The 21,106-nt window shown below is 39.5% G+C and overlaps 1 protein-coding gene across 8 annotated transcripts; it reads right to left on the reverse strand.

Moving 5' to 3' along the window:
• LOC109838030 (protein arginine N-methyltransferase 5-like) lies at positions 3,180 to 11,239 on the reverse strand. 8 transcript variants are annotated; one of them, XM_020406446.1, is made up of 18 exons: positions 10,834 to 11,239; positions 10,611 to 10,725; positions 10,451 to 10,516; positions 10,242 to 10,330; positions 9,943 to 10,008; positions 9,733 to 9,799; positions 9,548 to 9,583; positions 9,368 to 9,436; positions 8,776 to 8,844; positions 8,565 to 8,618; positions 5,463 to 5,537; positions 5,307 to 5,399; positions 5,117 to 5,220; positions 4,964 to 5,012; positions 4,794 to 4,880; positions 4,510 to 4,615; positions 3,781 to 3,868; positions 3,180 to 3,370 (listed from the first exon to the last, which is right to left on the reverse strand). In XM_020406446.1, the coding sequence occupies exons 8-18, from the start codon at positions 9,428 to 9,430 to the stop codon at positions 3,319 to 3,321; spliced, it is 840 nt and encodes a 279-aa protein (XP_020262035.1). In that variant the 5' UTR covers positions 9,431 to 9,436; positions 9,548 to 9,583; positions 9,733 to 9,799; positions 9,943 to 10,008; positions 10,242 to 10,330; positions 10,451 to 10,516; positions 10,611 to 10,725; positions 10,834 to 11,239; the 3' UTR covers positions 3,180 to 3,318. The 8 variants fall into 8 exon arrangements, with proteins under 8 accessions (XP_020262035.1, XP_020262036.1, XP_020262034.1 ...); XM_020406447.1 differs by lacking the exon at positions 9,943 to 10,008 and having other exon boundaries at positions 8,776 to 8,838; XM_020406445.1 differs by lacking the exon at positions 9,943 to 10,008.

Consider the following 21,106-nt stretch of genomic DNA (forward strand, 5'->3'; position numbering starts at 1 on the left):
AACCAGATCTGGGCTCTTGGATATATCGTCCGATGGTTCGTTGGTTTGTCGAATCACCGTGTCGAGCTGTGTTAAGGGACCTATAAGCAGTTTTATACGCCTACAATTGTGGCATCAAAACAATCTTCTTATCAAACCACCAAAAGACAAAAGTATTATCATGACCCTTATAAGTAGCATCCACGTCGTAGTGCCACAGTCTTCCTAAGAGCACATGACAAGTATCCATATCCACTACATCACATAAAATCTCATCCTCATAATATTTACCAAACGATAAAGGAACCTTGCAAACTTCTAGAACATGAACTTCAGGGCCCTTCTTAATCCATTCAATTTTGTAAGGAGAGGGATGATTCTACATTTTAAATTAAGTGTCTTTACCAAAGCCTTGGAGACCACATTCTCGCTACTGCCAGTGTCAATAATCATGTTGCATACTTTACATCTAATAGTTCATCGGGTTCAGAATATCTTGTGGCGTTGCAAATCATCTTGCATCTTTGGGGCTAGCAAAAGGCATTGAACAATACAAGCTACATCTTCTCTTTCGTCTCCCACTTCAATCTCAGCTCCTTCATAGAGGACAATGCAAAATTCAGGTGTGGGGGTGGGAATTAGTTATTTTTTCTTCTTTATTTTACCTTTTTAGTTGCATTTTTGCATTTTTGTCATTTTTTCTTTTTCTTAAAAAAATTATAAAAATATTGTCACTTGTCAAATTAATAGAGCAAAGTAATAATTGATTCATTTGATAAAGTTTAAATTTTTCTAATCCCTAGTCTGTTATGTACTCAAGTTTACCTTTTATAATAACTCTAAATTAATTTCCTAAGAAATAATTTTCAAAGTAAGCCTTAATTAGAGTTTTAATAAAATAATAAAATTTTTGCATACTTAACTTAGAGTTGAAAATAATTTTTCAAGTTGTCTTGATTTACATATTTTTCAGAATATATACATGTAAAAACTAACCTTACAAAAGAAGAGTGTGAAAAATGGGCACAAAAAAAAGAAATAAAAACTCTTGAATTCAAGGTGATTCTATCTTATAAAGTCTAAGTTGACCGAGTAATTAAGCCCAAGAAGTATTTCCATACTTAATGACCTATGCCCAATTTGGTCGGGATCCATTGGCCCAAAACTCGTTAAATAGTCACTTAGAAAGCCTGTTAAAGTAGAAAAAAATCACCAATGAAGAAAGAGTTGAAAAAAAATACTAACAAATGTTATATATATATATAGCATGTTCTTTTCAAAACTTTTAAATTAAATTTCTAAGTTTAGCTTGGTTTTGTATTGCTATAATGAGAAAATTTTCTAGGAAATTCACTCTGGAGTTATATATAAAAACGTTTTCTTGAGTAGTAACTAGATTCAATTAGATTGTCTAAATTTATCAAGTAAATTTAGTTATTTATTGAATTTTTTAATTTGGCAAGTTGACCGAATTTTGTGGGTATATTCACTGCAAACTCTCACGAGACTACAACTCATCTACTAGGGTAACATAGGGGTTTAAAGGTTTGTTGTATGTGCTAATTACAACCACGATTACTGCAAAAGTGAGTTAGGATTTTTCTTTTTCTTTCTTTGCTAGAGGACTAGCAAAACTTTAGTGTGGGGGTATTTGATAATCATATTTTTATTATATTTTTATTCTCTCATTATCTATTTTTAATGAATAAATATAGCACTAATAATTATTTTTATCTTTAATTGTAGGTTAACCAAGAATAAAACTCAAAATCTCTTCTCTCAACAAAAACCCATGAATTAAATGAAGAACAAAAGCAAGAGCCAAAAAGCCCAAGCCCATAATCAAGCCGAGTAGCTTGTAGAAGACGGAGAAAATAAAAAAATCCAATATGAAAAGAAAATGTATTCAAGATGGTTGGTCGTAAAGAAACGACGATATCTCTCAATCCGGAAGGCGGAATTTAACATATAATATATAAAAATTACCTATCCTAATGAGATGAAGCCATTTGTAAAGTCAGATTTTGAAAATAGTGGGCATCGATAGCAGCATCGATGGCAGCATCGATGCCTGTATTGATGCCAACGTCCGTTTGTTACGAATCTAAGGCTGAAATTTAATGTTTTTGGATAAGATTTTGATCCAATGTCTAACATTCATTGATGTTTAGTATAAATAGGGCTAGAGTGTGAGGGGTTAGAGGTGTAAAAAATTTTGTAACTCCATTTGGAGAGGAGGGTTACTCTTAATTGAGAAGACCTTCTAATTTTATAACTTTTTGTTACAATCAATAAAAGTATTTTTTCACCTCCTCATATTTTTCTTTTCTTCTCTTTGTTTGATGATGAAGATAAAGATGGGATGAAGATGAAGATCAAGAGTGATGTTTGCTTTCATCTTGAGGCTAGAACCTTCTTAGGTAGTAAATTTCCTCTTTGTTAATATTTTTATCTTTTTATTTTCTTGCTTATATTGCCAAGAGGCTAGAACCCTCTTGCCTTAGATTTATTTTATGCTTATAGAGTAGATTTATTTCATGCTTATAGAGTAGATTTATTTTCTCGCATTTAATTCTTACAATTTATTTTGTAGTTTAGTTTTTGCAATTTATTTTGTAGTTAGATTTTATTTTCTTATACTATTCACCTTAAGGCTAAAACACTCTTGGGATTAGTTTTATTTTTCTTTATTTTCATATTCTTTGACTCGCCTTAGGGCTAGAACCCTCACTACACCACCTAAAATAATCTATAGCGGCCAAAAAACACTGGTATTATTTCATAGTGTTTTAATCAGCACTGTGTCAGAACCCGCTATAGTAGGTCTGTGGCTTTACATAACGCTTCCCCAAACGCTATCAAAAATGTTCCAACCATAGCATTTTTATGTAGTTATAAAAGGGTATTCAATAGCGTTTCTGTATTGCTCTGACGAATATCTTTCATAGCGGTTAAAAAATGCTATTAGTTAGTTTTCATTCATAGCATTTCAACGCTGCTATTGTCTTACATTTGATAGCGTTTGAGTTACTACAATGACGTTTCAGCGAATGCTATCTTTCTTCTTTTAATAGCATTTCAACAATTGTTTTCACTTCTTATAGTTTTTCAGTTGTGCCTATAAACCTTTGAGGTTGAACTAGAAATAGCTTCCAATTATGACAACCATAAAAGCAAATATGTTATTTAAAGGTTCAAACTGATACATAACCAAGTTGTAGCATACAAGAAGAGTCAACACAAATATGCCAAAAACAAATACTAGTCTTTGGATAATCCAACATGGAGTATAAGAAATTAACCATAGTATATAGAACAACAAAAACTAACTTTGCTGCATTACATATGACTTGGGAGACTCATCTTCTTCAGCAATTGAGTACTAGTACTGCTGCAAAAACATAAATTAACAACACCAATAATGAGATCCTAGAGCCGTGAATATATGGACACAAAACAGAAAACAATAGCACCAATAATTAGAAATCCTAGAGCCATGAAGATCTGGACTAAAAATAGAAATCAACAATCAAAATATAAACAACAGTCCCATCTGTTTTATTTAATTAGGGGAACTGTAACAAACAATTATTAATAATTCCACATCAAGAGCAGTATGTAATAAAAAGTCATGCATGAGGAAGTTTTGGCACTTTCTAGACCACAACAGCATTTAAAGTAGTCACCAATTATGTATAACTTACCAGCTTTTCAAAGCATAACAACTTTTATCGACAAATAGGTGATGTTTTTATGGAAGATATATGAAGATATTTGCTAATGAGATTCACGAAGCATTACCAGCTAAACATATTTGGTGTTGTCGTAGTTGGTTCGATACCAAGATGGACATCTTTATATAGGACAGCGTCGAAGTAACCCGCAAATCCTGCAGAAAACAAAATTTTTATTGATATCATTAGCACTAACATAATGAGGACATTTCATGCTAACTACATATCATAGATCACGCTATAGAGCTGGTAAGTTTCGCCATTTTCTAGTTGGGTCATGTTGAGATGACCCAATTGTATAAGAATTGAACCTAACCACCTTAATAAATGAGTTGATAACAGAAATAATTATGTTAATCAACCAATGTAACCCATTTATCAGGTCAATATAATATTTTCTTTCCTTTTCCCCCTTCAAATGCTAAATTTTCCAGGATAAAAACTTTAGCTAAGGTTATTATACGCAAAACCACTAGACATTTCTACTTCTCGTATTAAGGTTTTCAAATAAAGCTAAATTAAGGTTATTATACGCAAAACCACTAGACATTTCTACTTCTCGTATTAAGGTTTTCAAATAAAGCTAAATTGGTATAATTATTCTTGATTTTGCTAGACATTTCTACTTCTCGTATTAAGGTTTTCAAATAAAGCTAAATTGGTATAATTATTCTTGATTTTGCAAAAACAATTTGCAGAAACAAAGAAACCTATGCAAATTGAGTGATATGTACTTTGATATTAGAGCCAAGTAAATAAATGATTTAAAAATAACAATGTTTCTTAGCAAGCATACCGTGCACCAAAGCTGATCCAGTATCTGCAGGTATTTCAAAATGCAACTTCTTGTATCTTTGATTGCTCTTATTATCAGAATATTCTGGGTGGGTAAATGTGAATACCTAATCATAATCCACAGTAATCAAAATATAAATATCATTCAGCAAACACAAAACCAAAATGAATCAAGTAACTGAAAGTATGATAATATATAATTAAAAAAATTGTTGTTGAATTATTGAAACAAGAGGACTCAACAAAAATATGCAAACAATAATCCATATAAAGGCAGACACTCACAGATTTAGAAGGAGCAAGCCTGGCTACCCTATACAATTTCACAACATAAGCTGTTTCAAAGTGTGCAAGGTCTTTATGTGATTTTACCTGTAAAAGCAATCAACAATTAAATAGGTAGACTTACATAACATGTAAAATAAAAAAAAGTTCTGCATTTATAGAAGGCATACATTATTGTATAGCTTTAAAGCAGTTACTGGTTGGATAAAACTGGTATATCTGAAGGAAGATATATAATCTGCTTATCAGTTTCATCAATGAAATACAATCTAATCTCAAAATTTGTAACTAAAATTGCTGGACTTTAGAAGGCTAGGACGTACGATGAAGGAATAGATATGTCGTCTGGCTTCAGAAACCTTTGTGCTCTGTCAAGACACTCTAGGGATAGCTCATTATCACCAAAGGAGCCCAATAACTCGCTAACCTATGCACAATATAAGTCATACATGTGACAAAAGTAACTATAAATCAAACAACTGGATATAATACAGATCTGGTAGGTAGCCTTACCAATATATCAGCCTTCTCTGGGGCATCCCAACAACGCATGTCACTAGAAATTATAGTAACCATATTATCCCATCCTTCCATCCTGATCAAACTCTGTCATTAAGAAACTATCATGTGCTTTTCTCAATATTAGCTAAATCAGCAATTAGAACTTACATGGAGCGTCACCACTGCATTCAGATTTTTTTCTACGGCATAAACCTTCAGTTTTCTGCCGGTCTCTTCAGCAGCCTGCAATAGCAGCCATATCAAGTGAGAAAAGTAAAAAAAGAAGACAAGATATAGTGAAATTAAATCATGTATCCATCAAATCAAGCCTTTAAGTAAAGTTTTTCACGTCATACGCATTTCAAGGTGATATTTATTTGCTAAGAGCTCCATTTCATCGTATTATACTATATTTCACTAGTTACTATATTACACAGAGGAAAGCTAAAGACAGATACACTGTTAAAAAATGAGGCATCCTAGACGGAAAATTCCGTCTAGGATACTCAGAATTCCGTCTAGGATGCGTATTCTAGACGGAATTCCGTCTAGAATACGCGTCTAGTTTATTTCCGTCTAGTATGTAGTATTCTAGACGGAAATTCCGTCTAGAATACATCCTAGACGGAATATTCTAGACGGAATTCAAAACCGTCTAGAATACATCCTAGACGGATTATTCTAGACGGAAATTCCGTCTAGAATAATTTATCCTAGACGGAAAAAAATTCCGTCTAGGATGGGTATCCTAGACGAAAATTTCCGTCTAGAATAATCATCCTAGACGGAAATTTCCCCGCAAAATGTTTTTTAATTTTTTAAAAAGAAAACAAAGTATCCTAGACGGATTTTGAGCATCCTAGACGGAATTTCCGTCTAGGATGCTATGCTACAGTCCCCGCAAAATGTTTTTTAATTTTTTAAAAAGAAAACAAAGTATCCTAGACGGATTTTGAGCATCCTAGACGGAATTTCCGTCTAGGATGCTATGCTATTGTTTACAAACTTTTACAGATACATAAATTATCAGCCAAAGCTCGGTATTGAATGGATGCGATACATAAATTGTTGACATATTTATTTACAATTGAAACGAAAGGATATATATTTACAATCTTTTTACATTGTTCTATCCTCTCATCCCCTGCTTGTGATATCCGATGATAATCTGGCTTATTTCTAAGAACCTGCAAGTTCACGCAACATAAGTATCACAGTTCTACACAATAGACATAAGTACATAATGAATTAGTTAGACAGAATGAATACAAAATTATCCAACTTGTTCCTCATTGAAAAGCATATACTAAGATAGTAAGCATGCCTCATAACAATGCCATTGCTTGTAGCCTTGTAGGTACCTTAACTAGGAAATTATTTCGGTTAATTCTTATGCAAACCCTTTTCAACATAAAAAATCCCAATCTGAATCAATAACAGGAAAACATAGATACTAATGATGATTTCTCTTTTTTCTATTGTCAAACAATCAAGTCCTTTGAGTAATTAATATTAGACCTAAAGCTAAAAAAAACTAAACAATACAATTGACACACCTTGAGGAGTTAGGTCTGAATCAATAGTGAGAACGAACCCGCGAGCTTCGGATCAATGACGAGGCATTTCTTTTCACGAACCTAAACATTATAACAAAATAATCTAAGTAAAAATTTAAAAAATACAGAGAATTCAAGAGAGAGAGAGAGAGAGGGAGAGAGAGAGGATTAAAAAAACAGAGAATTCAATTATTATTTAGAAGTTAAAGTATCACCATGCCCGCCTTCAGTTCACGCTTAAGTTCACCAAGCTCCTTGAACTTTGCACAATAATTTGCCAAGAACAAACTCCAAGTCTATTATTGATTTACTGATTTAAACTTGAACCGCCTTTAGTTTTGCAAAATTAAAAGACTGATTATTTCGTCCTCCTCATTGAAAGACACCAACATATGCACACATATATATAGAGAAAGGACAATAAATAAACCAAATATATAAAAATAGAACCAACATATGCACACATATTTCTAATTGACCCCCTAGCTACATTATGCACATATTTGCCCCTAAAATTATAATAACACAAAACTTACAATTCTACAAAAGAAGACAATGTCATACACTTAAATTGACGAGAATCATGTCACTAACCAAGCCACAGGCACAAATCCAAGCCCCTGATTCGAAAATTCACATGAGCTTCTTCACAAAATCAAAAAATAGTTTCCCATATAAAATTTCATAATAATAATAACAATCCTTTAAAAATACGTCCAAAGCTTTAATTTAAGTACCCGACTCGAGCCTGAGCTACTAGACTTCCTAACCCTCGCAATGGAAAGAACCACAGCAACCACAAAATGATTAATCACCCCCAAAATCCGACTTCACAATCCCAATCACCTCGTTCCCCAGCGACAAATCCTGCTTCACCGCGAAGTTCACATGCATCAGCACCGTCCCCTCCACCTCCCTCACAATCCTCCCCTGCCCCTTCAACCCCTCGAAAACCCTAAAATCCCCTTCACAATCTCCCTCCTGCTCACCCTCTTCGACGCCAAAACCAGCAACTGGTACACCAACGCCGGCAAATCCTGGATCTCAACCTTTCCCATCCCATCAAACACTTCGTCAACCAATTCCAAAACCCTAGCGCTGGGAACCCCATGGAAGTCCTTAATCAACGGCACGATCTTCAAAAGGATCGCCCTCGACCAGTCGATCGATCGAATCTCATCGATTACGAGATCGGCCGTGCTTTGGTTTACAGGGTGGGGGAGGAGGTCGAGGGATTTGGCGTCGGGATCTGAGAGGATCGAGTCGAGCACCGGAGGGAGGTCAGATTTGGGGAGGGATTTGAGGTGGGGTGAGAATAGGAGGCGGATTTTGGGATAAAATTTTCCATTTTGGGGGGGAAGGGGGAGGGCGGTTAATTTTTTTGACGGGTTAAATTTTTTTAAATGGGCGGTTATTCTAGACGGAAATTTCCGTCTAGGATGAGTAATCCTAGACGGAAATTTCCGTCTAGGATGAGTATCCTAGACGGAAATTTCCGTCTAGAATACCTGGTTATTTTTAAAAAAATAAAAAATAAAAAAACCGTCTAGGATACTATTCTAGACGGAAATTTCCGTCTAGAATGCTTTATTCTAGACGGAAAATTTCCGTCTAGTTTAATACATTCTAGACGGAAAAAATTCCGTCTAGAATATTCCGTCCAGAATACGTGATTTTCTACTAGTGATATAAACATATAGAGAGGAATAGAAACCTGCAGTGATGCCCTGACAAAGGGCCCTCTTCCAGCTCCAACAACCATCAACACCTTTCTTGCAAAAGGGAAGGAAACTTGTCAACTGCTAGGAATACATAGGAAGCTAGGAATTGTAAATGTTACAGTCGACTGTAACTAATACAGATAAACAGTATGAATAAGAATGTATACGGTAATATTGCCATTAAACACTTGATCCCTGTCTTACCGTCCTCGATGTTGAAGCTTCTTCATCTGGAACCCTATCAAGCAAAGCTTTACTAACTGCCCGCTGATACTGCACAAGTAAATCATGGGACATAACTATTGATTGCAAGCTAATACTGACTGCAAGTAAACTATAATATAAGAAAATAATGATTTAAAACATAAAATTAATATTTAACAGCAGGACTGAGATATGAATTTTCCATGATGTCTAACATATGCCTAAATCCTAAGAATAAGCAACATACTGTATGCTATAAATTGAATATAAGCACATTATCACCCAAGAAAGGTCCGTCCAGATTGCATATTGAAAATAATAAATACACTTTAGCATCAGCAGAGACCACAAAGAATTAGCAAACTTCTGTGACCGCATTGTTCCAGAAGCAGGAAAAAACTTTATATATAAGCATAACTATAAACTATATACATTTTTGGTAGCTGTTCACTCCTGTGCCAATTTTCTTCCTACTCTTTTAGGGTGAGATTCGGTGGCAGGTATCGCTAAAGTTGACCGACCATGACAGAATGCAAGCACACATCATATGTACTAAGGCTCGGGAACTTATAATAATAGCATGGAAACAAACCTGTGTATACTTCATTGTGCCTTTCTCGAATGTCTCATAAGTTTGAGCCTCCAAATTATCCATGAGAGGCTATGAAAAGAAACAATATGTAAACAATATCATTACACTTGCAGCTATCAGTTTGAAATAGATCCTGTTGATATTGAAGACGAAAAAGGAAAACATAACAAATACATTTACCTGCAATGGGGACTGCAGAAAATCCCTATAACCAAGCTGCAAAGAAATATGCACGATAACTCAAACCACTATGTTACACAAAAGTTACAAGAAAATTACAAGAGGCCTTGCTTTTTAATATAAAGGCATAATCATCAGAGAAAAGCAACACGCGCACGCACACAAAAGATACGATATGGCCTTACCTTTCAATGTAGAGGATAAAAGGCAGCAGCGCCGGAGGAGTGGCGAGCAAAGCCAGCCGGAAAACAGCTGCAAAAGGAGACCAAAATAACCAAACACTGAGGGCCACATTGAAAGGGCAAGCGTGCCTAGATCCAGGACTACCAAACTTTATCCTTCTATATTAGTAAATAATCAAATCCTAAGTCGAGAAAAAAGGTAAAAGCACTTACATAATCATATTAAAACATCCCTAAAAGCACCCGCCTTGCTTAAAACAATCAAAGCATTGCTTTTTTCTGAGGACAACAGTACAACTAGTTGATCTCAGAAATAAAAAAGGGACGCAACTTGACCACAAAGAGAAGACTTTACAGAAAAACTCACGCTGGACTCACAAATGTATGCCTTGATGTGAAAAAGGTTTAATTTGGAAAGCTCACAAGGTACATAGGCCAAAATATTTCACACTAATGATACAAGTATTACCATTGAATAATTTGAGCAAAAAATTAAAAAATTAGGAGATTACCAGTAAAAGAATGGCTGACCAGCATCACTTTCACACCATTTATCGTAGTACATGTGCAGATTATGCCCATAGCGATGCCTTGGATCAATCTATTAGAAACAATTTATAAAATTAGTTAAATCACCAGTTCAATATTTGAATAAAAAAAATTTAAAGACTATCACTGAAATTAAAAAAAGATAATTTTTTTTCTATTCAAAGAAACTTACAGCTTCAATCCAGTGCTGAAACGCGATCTTCAGGGCTTTGGAATCTTTTGACAAACCCAGTCCAACCTACAACAGGCAAATAATTAATCATTTACATTTAAAATAATTACTTGCATAAAAAAATTGAGACGAAAAATAAGAATAAAAAAGAAAAAAGAACCTTGGAAGCATTCAGACTAATACGATTCCAACTCGAAACAGCCGATTCCGGCTTCAAGAAATTGAAGAAAGAAACCGTACTTAGATTAAGCCTAGCAAAATCCAACACTTGCCACCTATTTCCATAATCAACAAAAAAGGGGGGAAATACCCATAATTAGCCACATATTTACAAAGAAAAAAATAAAAATAAAAAAAAAATAAAAATCCGATCTTTAACTTACCAGAGCTCCTCCACGACCACAGCGGAGTCTGCCTACCTGCGCTGGGTTTGATAACTCCTGTAGACTTTCTGAACCCTATTCGCCGCCGCCACAGATTCACATCGTTTATCAACCGGAGACTCTGTAATCTTGGACGATTCCATCTCGAGATCCCTAGGAGGAGGGCGGCGATGGTTTTGGCGACGAGAGAGGGAGTGAGGGCGGCCCTGGTTTTGGCAACGAGACAAGGAGGGAGGCGGCGAGAGAGCTCGAACGAGGATGAGAGGAGGAGAGCGGCGCTGCTGGCTAGTTTTGGCGAGAGAGAATGAGGGAGGGAACGAATTGCAAAAATCTAAGGGAGAGGGATCGAAATAATTTAGGGGGAATAAAATTTAGGGCTAGCTGCGGGGGCGGGCCACTTGAGGGTTTAGTTTAGTTTGAATGCCCCTGTTTTAATTTTCAGTCTCCCGTTTAAGTTTTCAACGCGTCAGGAAAAAAAAATTGTGATCAATATAACGTTTAAAATTTTTCACAAGCTATCAAAAAATAAGGCACATATTATCTATAGCACTTACAACATAAACGGTATCATTCAACGCTATAAAAAAACAGTTTTGTTGTAGTGCCTCTAGGGAATTGTCCTTTCTTTTGAGGTGGGTTCAATTCTAGATTCCTCATATCTTTAATTGAACCCTCGTTCTTTTCTTTCTTTATTTTTTCCTTTTCTTTTATTTTCTTGATTTTTATTTCCTTCATTTTTTTTTTCTTTCCTTGTGATTTTATTTATTCTTTATCTATCACTCTCAATATCATTTTTTACACACAATCATTCACATTCTCTCCATCTCTCCACAGTCACATCTATCATCATTCCTAATTGTTACGCACACAACATACGAACCGATTCTAGTAATTTCCTACAAACACCTTCCTCGTGGGATCGATAACTTTTTATACTATAACTTGATTAATTGTACACTTGCAATTTTTGATATATGTTTATGCCGCATCAACAACCAACTGATTGGCCTATGTCATTAGTAGAAGGTTTTAAAGTTTGTGGATCTAAATGTTTTTACAAGATGTAAGCATTTTTTGCAAGATATAGTCAATGAGAGTTGATCGATATGCTTTTAAATTACCATCGATCTAACTAGCATAAAACTCAAAGAATGCTTGTTTTCATCTAGTGGCAGGAACTATAAAAGAAGAACCCCATACCTCAGCATAGGAGGAATATCCAAAACTCAATCTTGCCTTGCAAACCTGAAGCAATCTTTGACGAATCGAGATAATTCAAGGGTGCCTCTTGACTCAAGCCAAACTAATGTGCCACTCTATTAGGGAGGTATTGCTCAACAATAATAAGCTTATCTCCCGATCTATAGGGATAACCACCCTTGACGAATGATCACTAAGAATTCTACAGCCATCGTATCTCGTAATAGAAATACCCCTTATGCGTCACTCTTATCAGTGAAAACATGAATGGGTCTAGCAAACATGTCATAAGGACCTGAAATAGTTGAGCTACAAAATTGCCGAGAAGCATAAGCACTCAATCTGTCGACCGGGGTTCCCCTATCTCAGTTAAAAATGGCAACTTCATTGTTATTCTCTCCGGAGTTGTCTTGCTAAAGCCTTCTGGTGTACATGGCCATCCACCCAAAAATATAGTGAAAAGGAATGATACCCTTATACTGATGCTGGTTCGGAGAGGTGGTCAATTCTTTCATAGTTCAATAAATGTAAGCTAACACCGGAGGAGCAAGTGATGCCCTTACTCTTCTAGCCATTCGATCAGCCATCATGAGGGTTTCTGTACCCTTCCTTCATGGAAGGACAAAATAGCAAAGCCAAAGACTTAAACAAGTCAACCACGAAGTCTTCTTCTCTGCTTACCCCATGGAAAGCAATTAGCAGTGAATAGGTGGGCCTCACAATTGCTTCAGGATTCGAGCTACCATCTCCAAAAGGATCTTTTGGATCTGCAACTTTTGTGGACCGGGACCCATAAACAAAATTTTCAACCCAGACCTCGTAACATACATACTTCCCTTGATTTTCCTTTAAAGGTCTGTGGTACTTACGAAACATACTTCAAAATTCGGCTGAACTATGATAAGACCTTTCTTTGGTATACCCAAATAAGTCTAGCTCATTGGGAACAAATTCGTCGTAAAAGTCCATATAGATCGGCAAACTGCCATGTAAAACACAATAAATTTTCGTCCATCTTCAAGTCGGTCGACTGATCAAAATAACCGATCAGTCGACCGGTTGGTCTTCGAGTCGACCAAATGGTCATCAGCGAGCTGAGTCCGGGCGGGTCGGCTGTGTCGTGGTGTATACTATATGATATATATATATATATATATATATATATAGTATATATATATATATTAGAGAGCAGAGAGACGAGAGAAACGGGAGCGTGGCTGGCGCAGCGTAGGAAATTTCCTACGCTGCAAGTGTATGGCACATGTGAGCCCCCTACTAGTCACATCGGTGCTGTGGTCTCACATGTCATACACTTGCAGCGCCAGGGAAATTTCCTACGCTGCCAGGCTCACCTCCCGTTTCTCATATATATATAGTATATATGATATATATATATATATATATATATATATATATATATATATATATATATATATATATATATATATATATATATTAAATTCCGAATTCTTTCTCTCTCTCCTATTTCATCTCTCATGTTGCAGCAACCACCCACCTGAGAACCCTAATTTCTCAACTTCGTGTTCTAGAGATTTTTTTGTGAAGCAAAAATCTAGAGGAAGGCGAGGCCTATAACTTTTGTGAAGAATGATCAAGTTTTACTCACGTTTGAGGGATCAAAATTTCTTCTCAAGGCAAGATCATCTTCTCCAAACCCATCCCCTTTTTCTTAATTTTTGTTAGATTAAAATCTATTAAATGAGTAGAGATCACTCCTTTAAATTTGATGATTAAAAGATCTAAAAACTTCTAATTAAAAGTTAATAAAAATGAATTCTTTAATTAGGGTTAAAGATTTGAAATAAATCTAATATTAGATATTTTTCTATAATCATTTCAGGATGGATTTACAACCATAATCATGTTTAGGATTATTAGATCCCATCAAATTCATATTTGTGGTTTTATGTATCAGAGTAAACCCTAACTACCCTAATTAAGAATTAAAACATGTGTTACTTATAAAAAATTTTAACTTTTTGTGAATTTTTGAGAAATCTGTCAATTTCGATACATCATCGGGTCAGTCGACTGACCAGGTCAGTCGCTCGAATTGGTCGTCAGGGACTGGGATTCCTCTTTGTCGGTTGACTGATATATGTATCGGTAGACAAAATTGGTTTTCAGGAATTGGGGATTCTCTCAGGTCGGTCGATTGACATATGTATCGGTCTGTTAGACCCTAGAGGGGGGTGATTAGGGTCTTATGCTAATCTAATCCGATTAAATACCAATTAAAATATATTAACAAGTTATCCTAGCAAGTATGAAATACAACAATGTATATGAGCTGGGATAAGCAATATGAACAATGAGATATATCCTATATGATAGAGATATATGCAAGGATATATAAACAACACAAGGGTAAATAATCTAAACAAGATAGTGAATGAAATAAATGAGTAATGCACAATTGGCGATATAAGATAAATGCAAAAACAAATACGCCAAAGACAAAATCAAATAAGCAATATGATCACGGAGTTCGGACCTTCCGTCCTACGTCTCCGCTCCCCACTCCCGGGGAGAAATCCACTATCACAACCGGGTTTTCTACGCTCACCCGAATAACGTTTACAACCACACTATGTCGGTTTTCAACGCTCACCGAACAACGTTCACTCCTCATACTCGGTTTTCTAGTTCACCGAAAACTTCACAACACACTCGGTTTTCTAGCTCACCGAAAACCTTACAATCTCACAATGTAACAAATATAAATTTGTTCTCTACAATAGAAGAGAACTCAATTAAGCACAACTCAATGTTACAATCTCTCACAACCCTAATATACTATGTATGCAAATACAATAAGCTCAAAGTGGGTGTGTGTAACAATGTGTGAAATCAAAATCAAACTAAACTCAAATATAAAATCTAGCTTAAGAACAATGATAATCAAACAAGTATATAAATGTAAAGCTAGAGTTTGAGTTTAGAAAACTTCTCAATTTGATAACAAGAGATGGAGGGATGATAGTTGGAAGCTCAAACTTCAATAGATAATCTCCTCAAGCTCTTGTGGAATTTGATTCACAAAATCGAAACACTCAAATGCTTAAAAGCTTATAAACACACTTTAAACAAACTTAAACCCTTGATTAAAACTTTCTTAAACTTGTTTTAAAACTCTCTTAGTTGGTTTGAAAAGACATCAGAGCGGTCGACCGGATCGGTCGACCGAAAACTGATACATGAAAAACTATTTTTCTGATTTTAAAACCCTGTTTAAAAATATCAAATAAATTCCAAAAAATATAAAACTTTGGGAAATGATTGTAGACATGATAATAAACATGAAAATATGAGATACTTGAATTTTGATGTTTTGACATAAACCAACTTTTGAAACTTTGTGAAATGTTTTTATAGACTTAGTAAAACATGTATAAACTGATATTGAAGTCTACAAACTAAGAATATAATATTTTCACAAAATTGCATATTCTATGCAATGTTTTGAAAAACACAATAGAAAATATGAAATATATAATTTCATATATATAATCATAAAAACTCAACACATGTATGTATATATATAACTATATATATGCATAGAAACCAAAACTTATGTATATATATAACTATATATATATGTGAAGAAACCAATAAATGTGTGTGTATAATATATTAAGCTTAGAGTATCTAACACACATAATATAAAATCTAAACTAAATATACCCAAGCTAGATCTTGATCTTCATTGAACTCAACTTGGTACACGTTGCGGATGAAGCTAAACTTGATCTTTAACTTTGAATTGTACGTTGCTTCACCCCGACATTCCGCCAACCTCCTTTAGATATGATCGTTGAAGTTCTATTCTATCCATCCTCCAACTCGTTGTTGCCTAGAATAAATACGAAAACACAAACACTAGACAAACAACATTAGTTGTAAATTATTTGTTAAACATCATCAAAACAAGAAGGCCAACACGGTCGACCAATTGAGACTTGTTATTTGTTCATGCTTATGCATGTTCACGTTCGGTTGACTAATGGGATATCAGTCGACTGATCGAGTGTCAGTCAACTGATTCCTAGGGGCAGTCGACTGCCTTAGTACTGTTGTCTTTGCGAATGATGATCTTCTGTAGACGGTAAAAAATACCTCCGTGGACTAGCAAGAAATCCGCCTGTAAGGGGAAATCGCCCAAAGCCGCGCGAATTCACCCTTTATCACAACTCGCCAGACCGAGTCTGCATTCAAATCCGCGAGCAAACCCCAAAGGCGCCAATATGGCCAGATATCTGCTACCCCACGTGCTGAGATGGGCTTTCCTACCTCTCTCGACCCTAAGGGAGAGGTCACAGTACTCCAAGACTGTCAAGCGGCCGCTCACAGTACGAAGGACTGGGCAGGTGTCGAGTCGACCTGAACATTCATAAATGCAACTCACCTCGGCTGTCTGAGTCAAGAGACGAATCCGCCAGCATTCGGCGAGCTGTCCAAACCCACTCGAGTGCCAGGGACATGCTTTCCCACCTATCTCGACCTGAAGAGAGAAGACACGGTACTCCAGGCCCGCCGGATAGCCGCCCACAGTACAAGTGAGCAGACAGGTATCAAAGCAGCCTGCACCTTCATAAATGCGACTCACCTCAGTTGTCCAAGCGAAGGGTGAGAGCCGCCGGCGCTCGGTGGTTGGTCAGATCCACGCAAGCATCCGACAGCCGTTGTCACGCATACAAGGAGGGGCTTTCCCACTCCTATGTGACGTGATGCAGAGCACAGCTCTTTGAATGACCACTCGTGGTACGGATGAGCAGCAGAATATCTCCGAATAATGTATGGTCACATCCCATAATTCAAGGAGCAGTCAAGCTGTCTTTCTTCCATTTAAAAGCCTCTTCCAGCAAACTTTGAAAAAGGTCGAAAAACTTTGAGAAAAACAGTCGAGACCGAGCTCTTTGCATAATTCCGATCGCCGGCGAACTAAACAGACCCGAACTCTCCCAAGTTGAGCTTCTACTGCGAACTGAAGCTCCCCAGCAACCTCGATCGAACGGTCCAAGGGAAGCAGACTCGACACGAGCATCGAGCGAAGCATCCTGTAGCCACCAAAAGTCCCCACACTAAACAAAGAGGGCATTCCCTCTGCTTCTGTTGTAAACATTTGATTATTAGTTTGTAATAAGCCTTCTTATCAATACAAACGAAACTCCCTGTTTTCGGAAAATCAAATTTACACCCTACAGAAGATGGCAACCACAGTGGGAGAAGCTGTTTCATCAAACGAAATGGTGGTGGCTCAATTCGATGAAGTTGCTGTCGGGCACAGTGGGAGAAGCTGTTTCATCAAACGAAATGGTGGTGGCTCAATTCGATGAAGTTGCTGTCGGGACAGCCGTGGAGTCCCTAGAGATTGAGTTCGACCAAGCCAAGTATGAAGAGTACTTGTCTTCCTCCTCCTCTGGTGGCGATGCGTCCCGCAAACGCCACAGAGTCGTGCGCCGAGGCCGACCTCAAATGGTCAAAGCCTCCGCGCCTGAGGGTTCCACCCGAGTCTCGTCGGGGGAACCCGCTCCCTCGCAATCGATCAAGGCCAAGCCGGAGATCGAGCGCAAGGGACAAGGGTCTGCCAAATGGGTCGCCAAGCGATCCCCGCAGACACCTGTCCCGGAGGAAACGCCGGTTCACTCCGGCATAAACTGCACTGCCACAGCCCACGGTGATGCTCTCCTCGCTAGGAGAGCTAGCTAACAGCGACGACAAACACTCGTCAGACAGGAGGTCCAAACCTCCATTTCCCACAATGGCCTGAATCATTGTACAGGCCCGAAAAATGCTAGGCGAGGAGGCAAACTGCCCAACGTCGGGAGGCTCTCCAAATCAGGAGCGCCGACTGAGGGGGACAGAGCCACCCGCTCAGGAGGACTTCGCTTCTCAGGTCACATCCCTAATGCGAATAACTCACCTCCAGCAAGCGAGCCTACCCGGATAGGCGAATCCTCGAAGGCTGGAGAGCCTCGCCATAACCCTTTGGCGGATAAACGTGAAAAAGTAGGCGACACCTCACGAACTCGCTTGTTCAAACGAAGGGTTGAAACTCGCCTGCATGCTGGAGTTCGCCCGAACACGAGAACTCGCCCGTCAAGGCGAGATCGCCTGACTCCAGCACCAAGACGTTCCGCTCAATGCGCACCAGAGAACACATCCAAAGATCTCTCGTGCACTCACCCGAGCGACCCTTTTGAGGCTGGGGGTTGTCACCAACCGCCCACAAAAGACCTCAGAGAATACTTAACTCGCAAACGCACTATACATGAGGCGAATCCTCAGTGCCACTGCGAGAGGGTCATCCATACGGTCCTCGCCGACTGCCAATGCGTTGGAACGGCAAAACCTTCGGTGTTTGAGCGACTTTCTCAATAGTTCTCTCGACCAAGGCCCTCCCGTCGAAGGCGTCGTCACCAAAAAGGACGCACTGCCGACGACCTAGAGCTCCCGTCCACCACAGTTAACATGACGGACAAGGGGAATACGGTACTCTCTGACTCGCCAGACTCGCACTCCGTCCTGAGACCTAACTCTCGGTTCGCTCAATGCCGGCAGGAGGGCATATACCAGCGAACACGTAGTCACAGGGGGGTAAGCATTGAGTTTGATAACTCCACCCTGGTACCTCCCTCCTACGGTGAAGACGAGGTTCATTCGGCGGCGGCCACATCTCAGACCTCGCGCTCGAGTCAAGACGCGCTGGCGAGGGTGCACATGACCGAACTCACCCACGAGCAGACAGTGGCTCAAAAGCTGGAGGAACAGCAGGCGACCATCAACTCTCTAAGAGAGATGATGGAGCAACTTCTGAACAAGAAGAAGAAGAAGAAAAGAACCCAGCGTCCCTTACCTCGGCAAACTAGGGACAAGGAGTAGGTACCTCCCCGTCGCCCGGCGACTAAAATGGAAGACAATAGTAATTCGCAATCCGATTACTCTTCCAAGACGTCGCTGGGGATGTCGCATACCGGTAGCGTCCGTGACAAGAGATTCGACGAGTTCCAGGACCAGCTCAACGCGCTGAAGCTTCAGCAAAACATGAACAAGCTAGGGGTGGTACGTCCCTACCCTATCGAATGGGACACGGTCCCATACCCGGCGAAGTTCAAGCCGATCAGCTTGGTACAGTTTGATGGCAAGGGATCACCCTCGCAGCACATCTACTACTTCATGGCGCAGACTGGATTCCTTACGGGGAATGATGCCATTCTCACTCGACTATTCATAGGTACCCTCAAGAGGGTGGCCTTTGAATGATTCCACAAACTAGAGCCCGGCTCTATCAAGGCATGGGTCGACGTTGAAAAGCTCTTCCTCGCCTGCTTCTTCGACGACGACACAGAAGTGTCAATGGACACTCTCCTTGCTAAAAAGCAACGGAAGTCGGAGTCGGTCAATGACTTCGTGAAAAGATTTCGGAATCGATCAGTACACTGTCGGGACCAAGTTTCCGAGTCGACACTGATCGAGATGTGCCGCAACAACCTGTCGATCCATATTTTGTCTAAAATAGGCGCAGTAGAGACCCGGACATGGAAGGAGCTTGTTCGCCAGGGCGAACAAGTCAAAAACATGATCAAGAGGCTGGAGGCCGAGGAGCCGTAGTCCAAGAAGGGAGCAGCAGAGCCACCCGTGCCAAAGAATCCTCCTCGGTCGAGGGGAAAAGAGATCATGGCAGTCGACTCCGCCCCGGCACCAAAGGCTGCTTAAAAGCCGAAACCCAGGCAATTTGAATATCGCGCCCCGCGACAATACGACTTCAAAGAGGATCAGGTGGTGGCGACCTTCGACACTCTACTCAAGAGTGGGCGAATTAAATTGCCAAAAGCTGCGAAACCCGAGGAGGCGGACAAAACCGGTGACCCAAGTTACTGTGCCTATCACAGATTCCTTGGCCATCACACAACCAAGTGCTACGTCCTCAAGGACAAGCTCTAGGCCCTCTATGACACGGAGGTTTTGAAAAAAGAGAAAGTCCAAAAGCAAGTGACTACGAACATGATCACTTTGAGCTTTGGGACAGATCTCCCGGAGGTTCAAGCTCCGGCGGGGGTAATTCCTATCCCCAAGGCGGTCTTGAAAATCACCAATAACGATCCTCACAACCAGCGGGGGAAGGGTTTGATCCCACAGACTCTGCCATCGGGACAGGTGATGTGGGTCCATCCAGACCTCCTCAATGATGAGCAATGGACTGCACGGCCTTCCAAGGAGGCTAAGGGAAAACACTGCAACGTTGTCTCCGCCATCCCGGGTAGAGATAACGCGGCAATGACTGCCCTGACGGACTCTGAAGAGGACACCAACGTCTTCGCCACGAGAGCAGGGAAGGAATTCGCGAAGAAATATCCCGCGAGGGCGGAGAGCCCGGCAGGACCTCCCACAAGGCAGGTCGTGACGACCCCTCCCAATCCGGAAGGACCAAGCTCAAGCCGCCAGCCTTTCCGGTTCAACGTGCTCGCGCAGCTGAAAAGCATCCCCACGCGAATTACCATGTACGACCTCCTCCGGTTATCCAGATCTACCCGGGAGGCCCTACAAGAGGCGTTGGCCGACTCAGAGGCGTTCTCCACCCATTTCTCGAAAGAGATGGAGGCAGAGCGGGAATGTGCAACTTGCTGCCAAATCTCCGAGAGACGGGTCCCGTGCATCACTTTCACTCCTGAGGACATGCTCATCAAGAGCACATCTCATGATCGGCCGCTGTACTTCACAGGATACGTCGGCTCGTCGAAAGTGGATCGGATTCAGGTCGATCCAGGGTCTGCGCTGAGCATCGTGCCCCTGAAATTAATCAAACACTTGGGGATACCGCCGAAACGCCTCTCCTCGACCACGATGACCATCTTTGGCTTTAACGCCACGGGGACTCGGCCGCTCGGCAAAATCCGCCTGAAATGTCGGATAGGCGACATGAAGACGGAGGTGACATGCTACATCATCGACGCCGAACCTTCCTACAACGTGCTCTTGGGATGCCCGTGTTAGCCCTTATGTTTTGATGATGTTCTTACAACCACCATTATCGGTACTAATGGCTTATTGA

The sequence above is a fragment of the Asparagus officinalis genome, chromosome 4 (genome assembly GCF_001876935.1).
Source record: "Asparagus officinalis chromosome 4, Aspof.V1, whole genome shotgun sequence".
In the NCBI taxonomy this organism is placed as follows: Eukaryota; Viridiplantae; Streptophyta; class Magnoliopsida; order Asparagales; family Asparagaceae; genus Asparagus; species Asparagus officinalis.

Coding starts and splice junctions, on each gene's coding strand:
- LOC109838030 (XM_020406445.1), bottom strand. CDS start 9,430: ATGGATAATTTGGAGGCTCAAACTTATGAGACATTCGAGAAAGGCACA. Junction 4,616..4,793: donor GGCTTGCTCCTTCTAAATCT/GTGAGTGTCTGC, acceptor GATTATGATTAG/GTATTCACATTTACCCACCC. Junction 3,371..3,780: donor ACACCAAATATGTTTAGCTG/GTAATGCTTCGT, acceptor ATGTTTTTGCAG/CAGTACTAGTACTCAATTGC.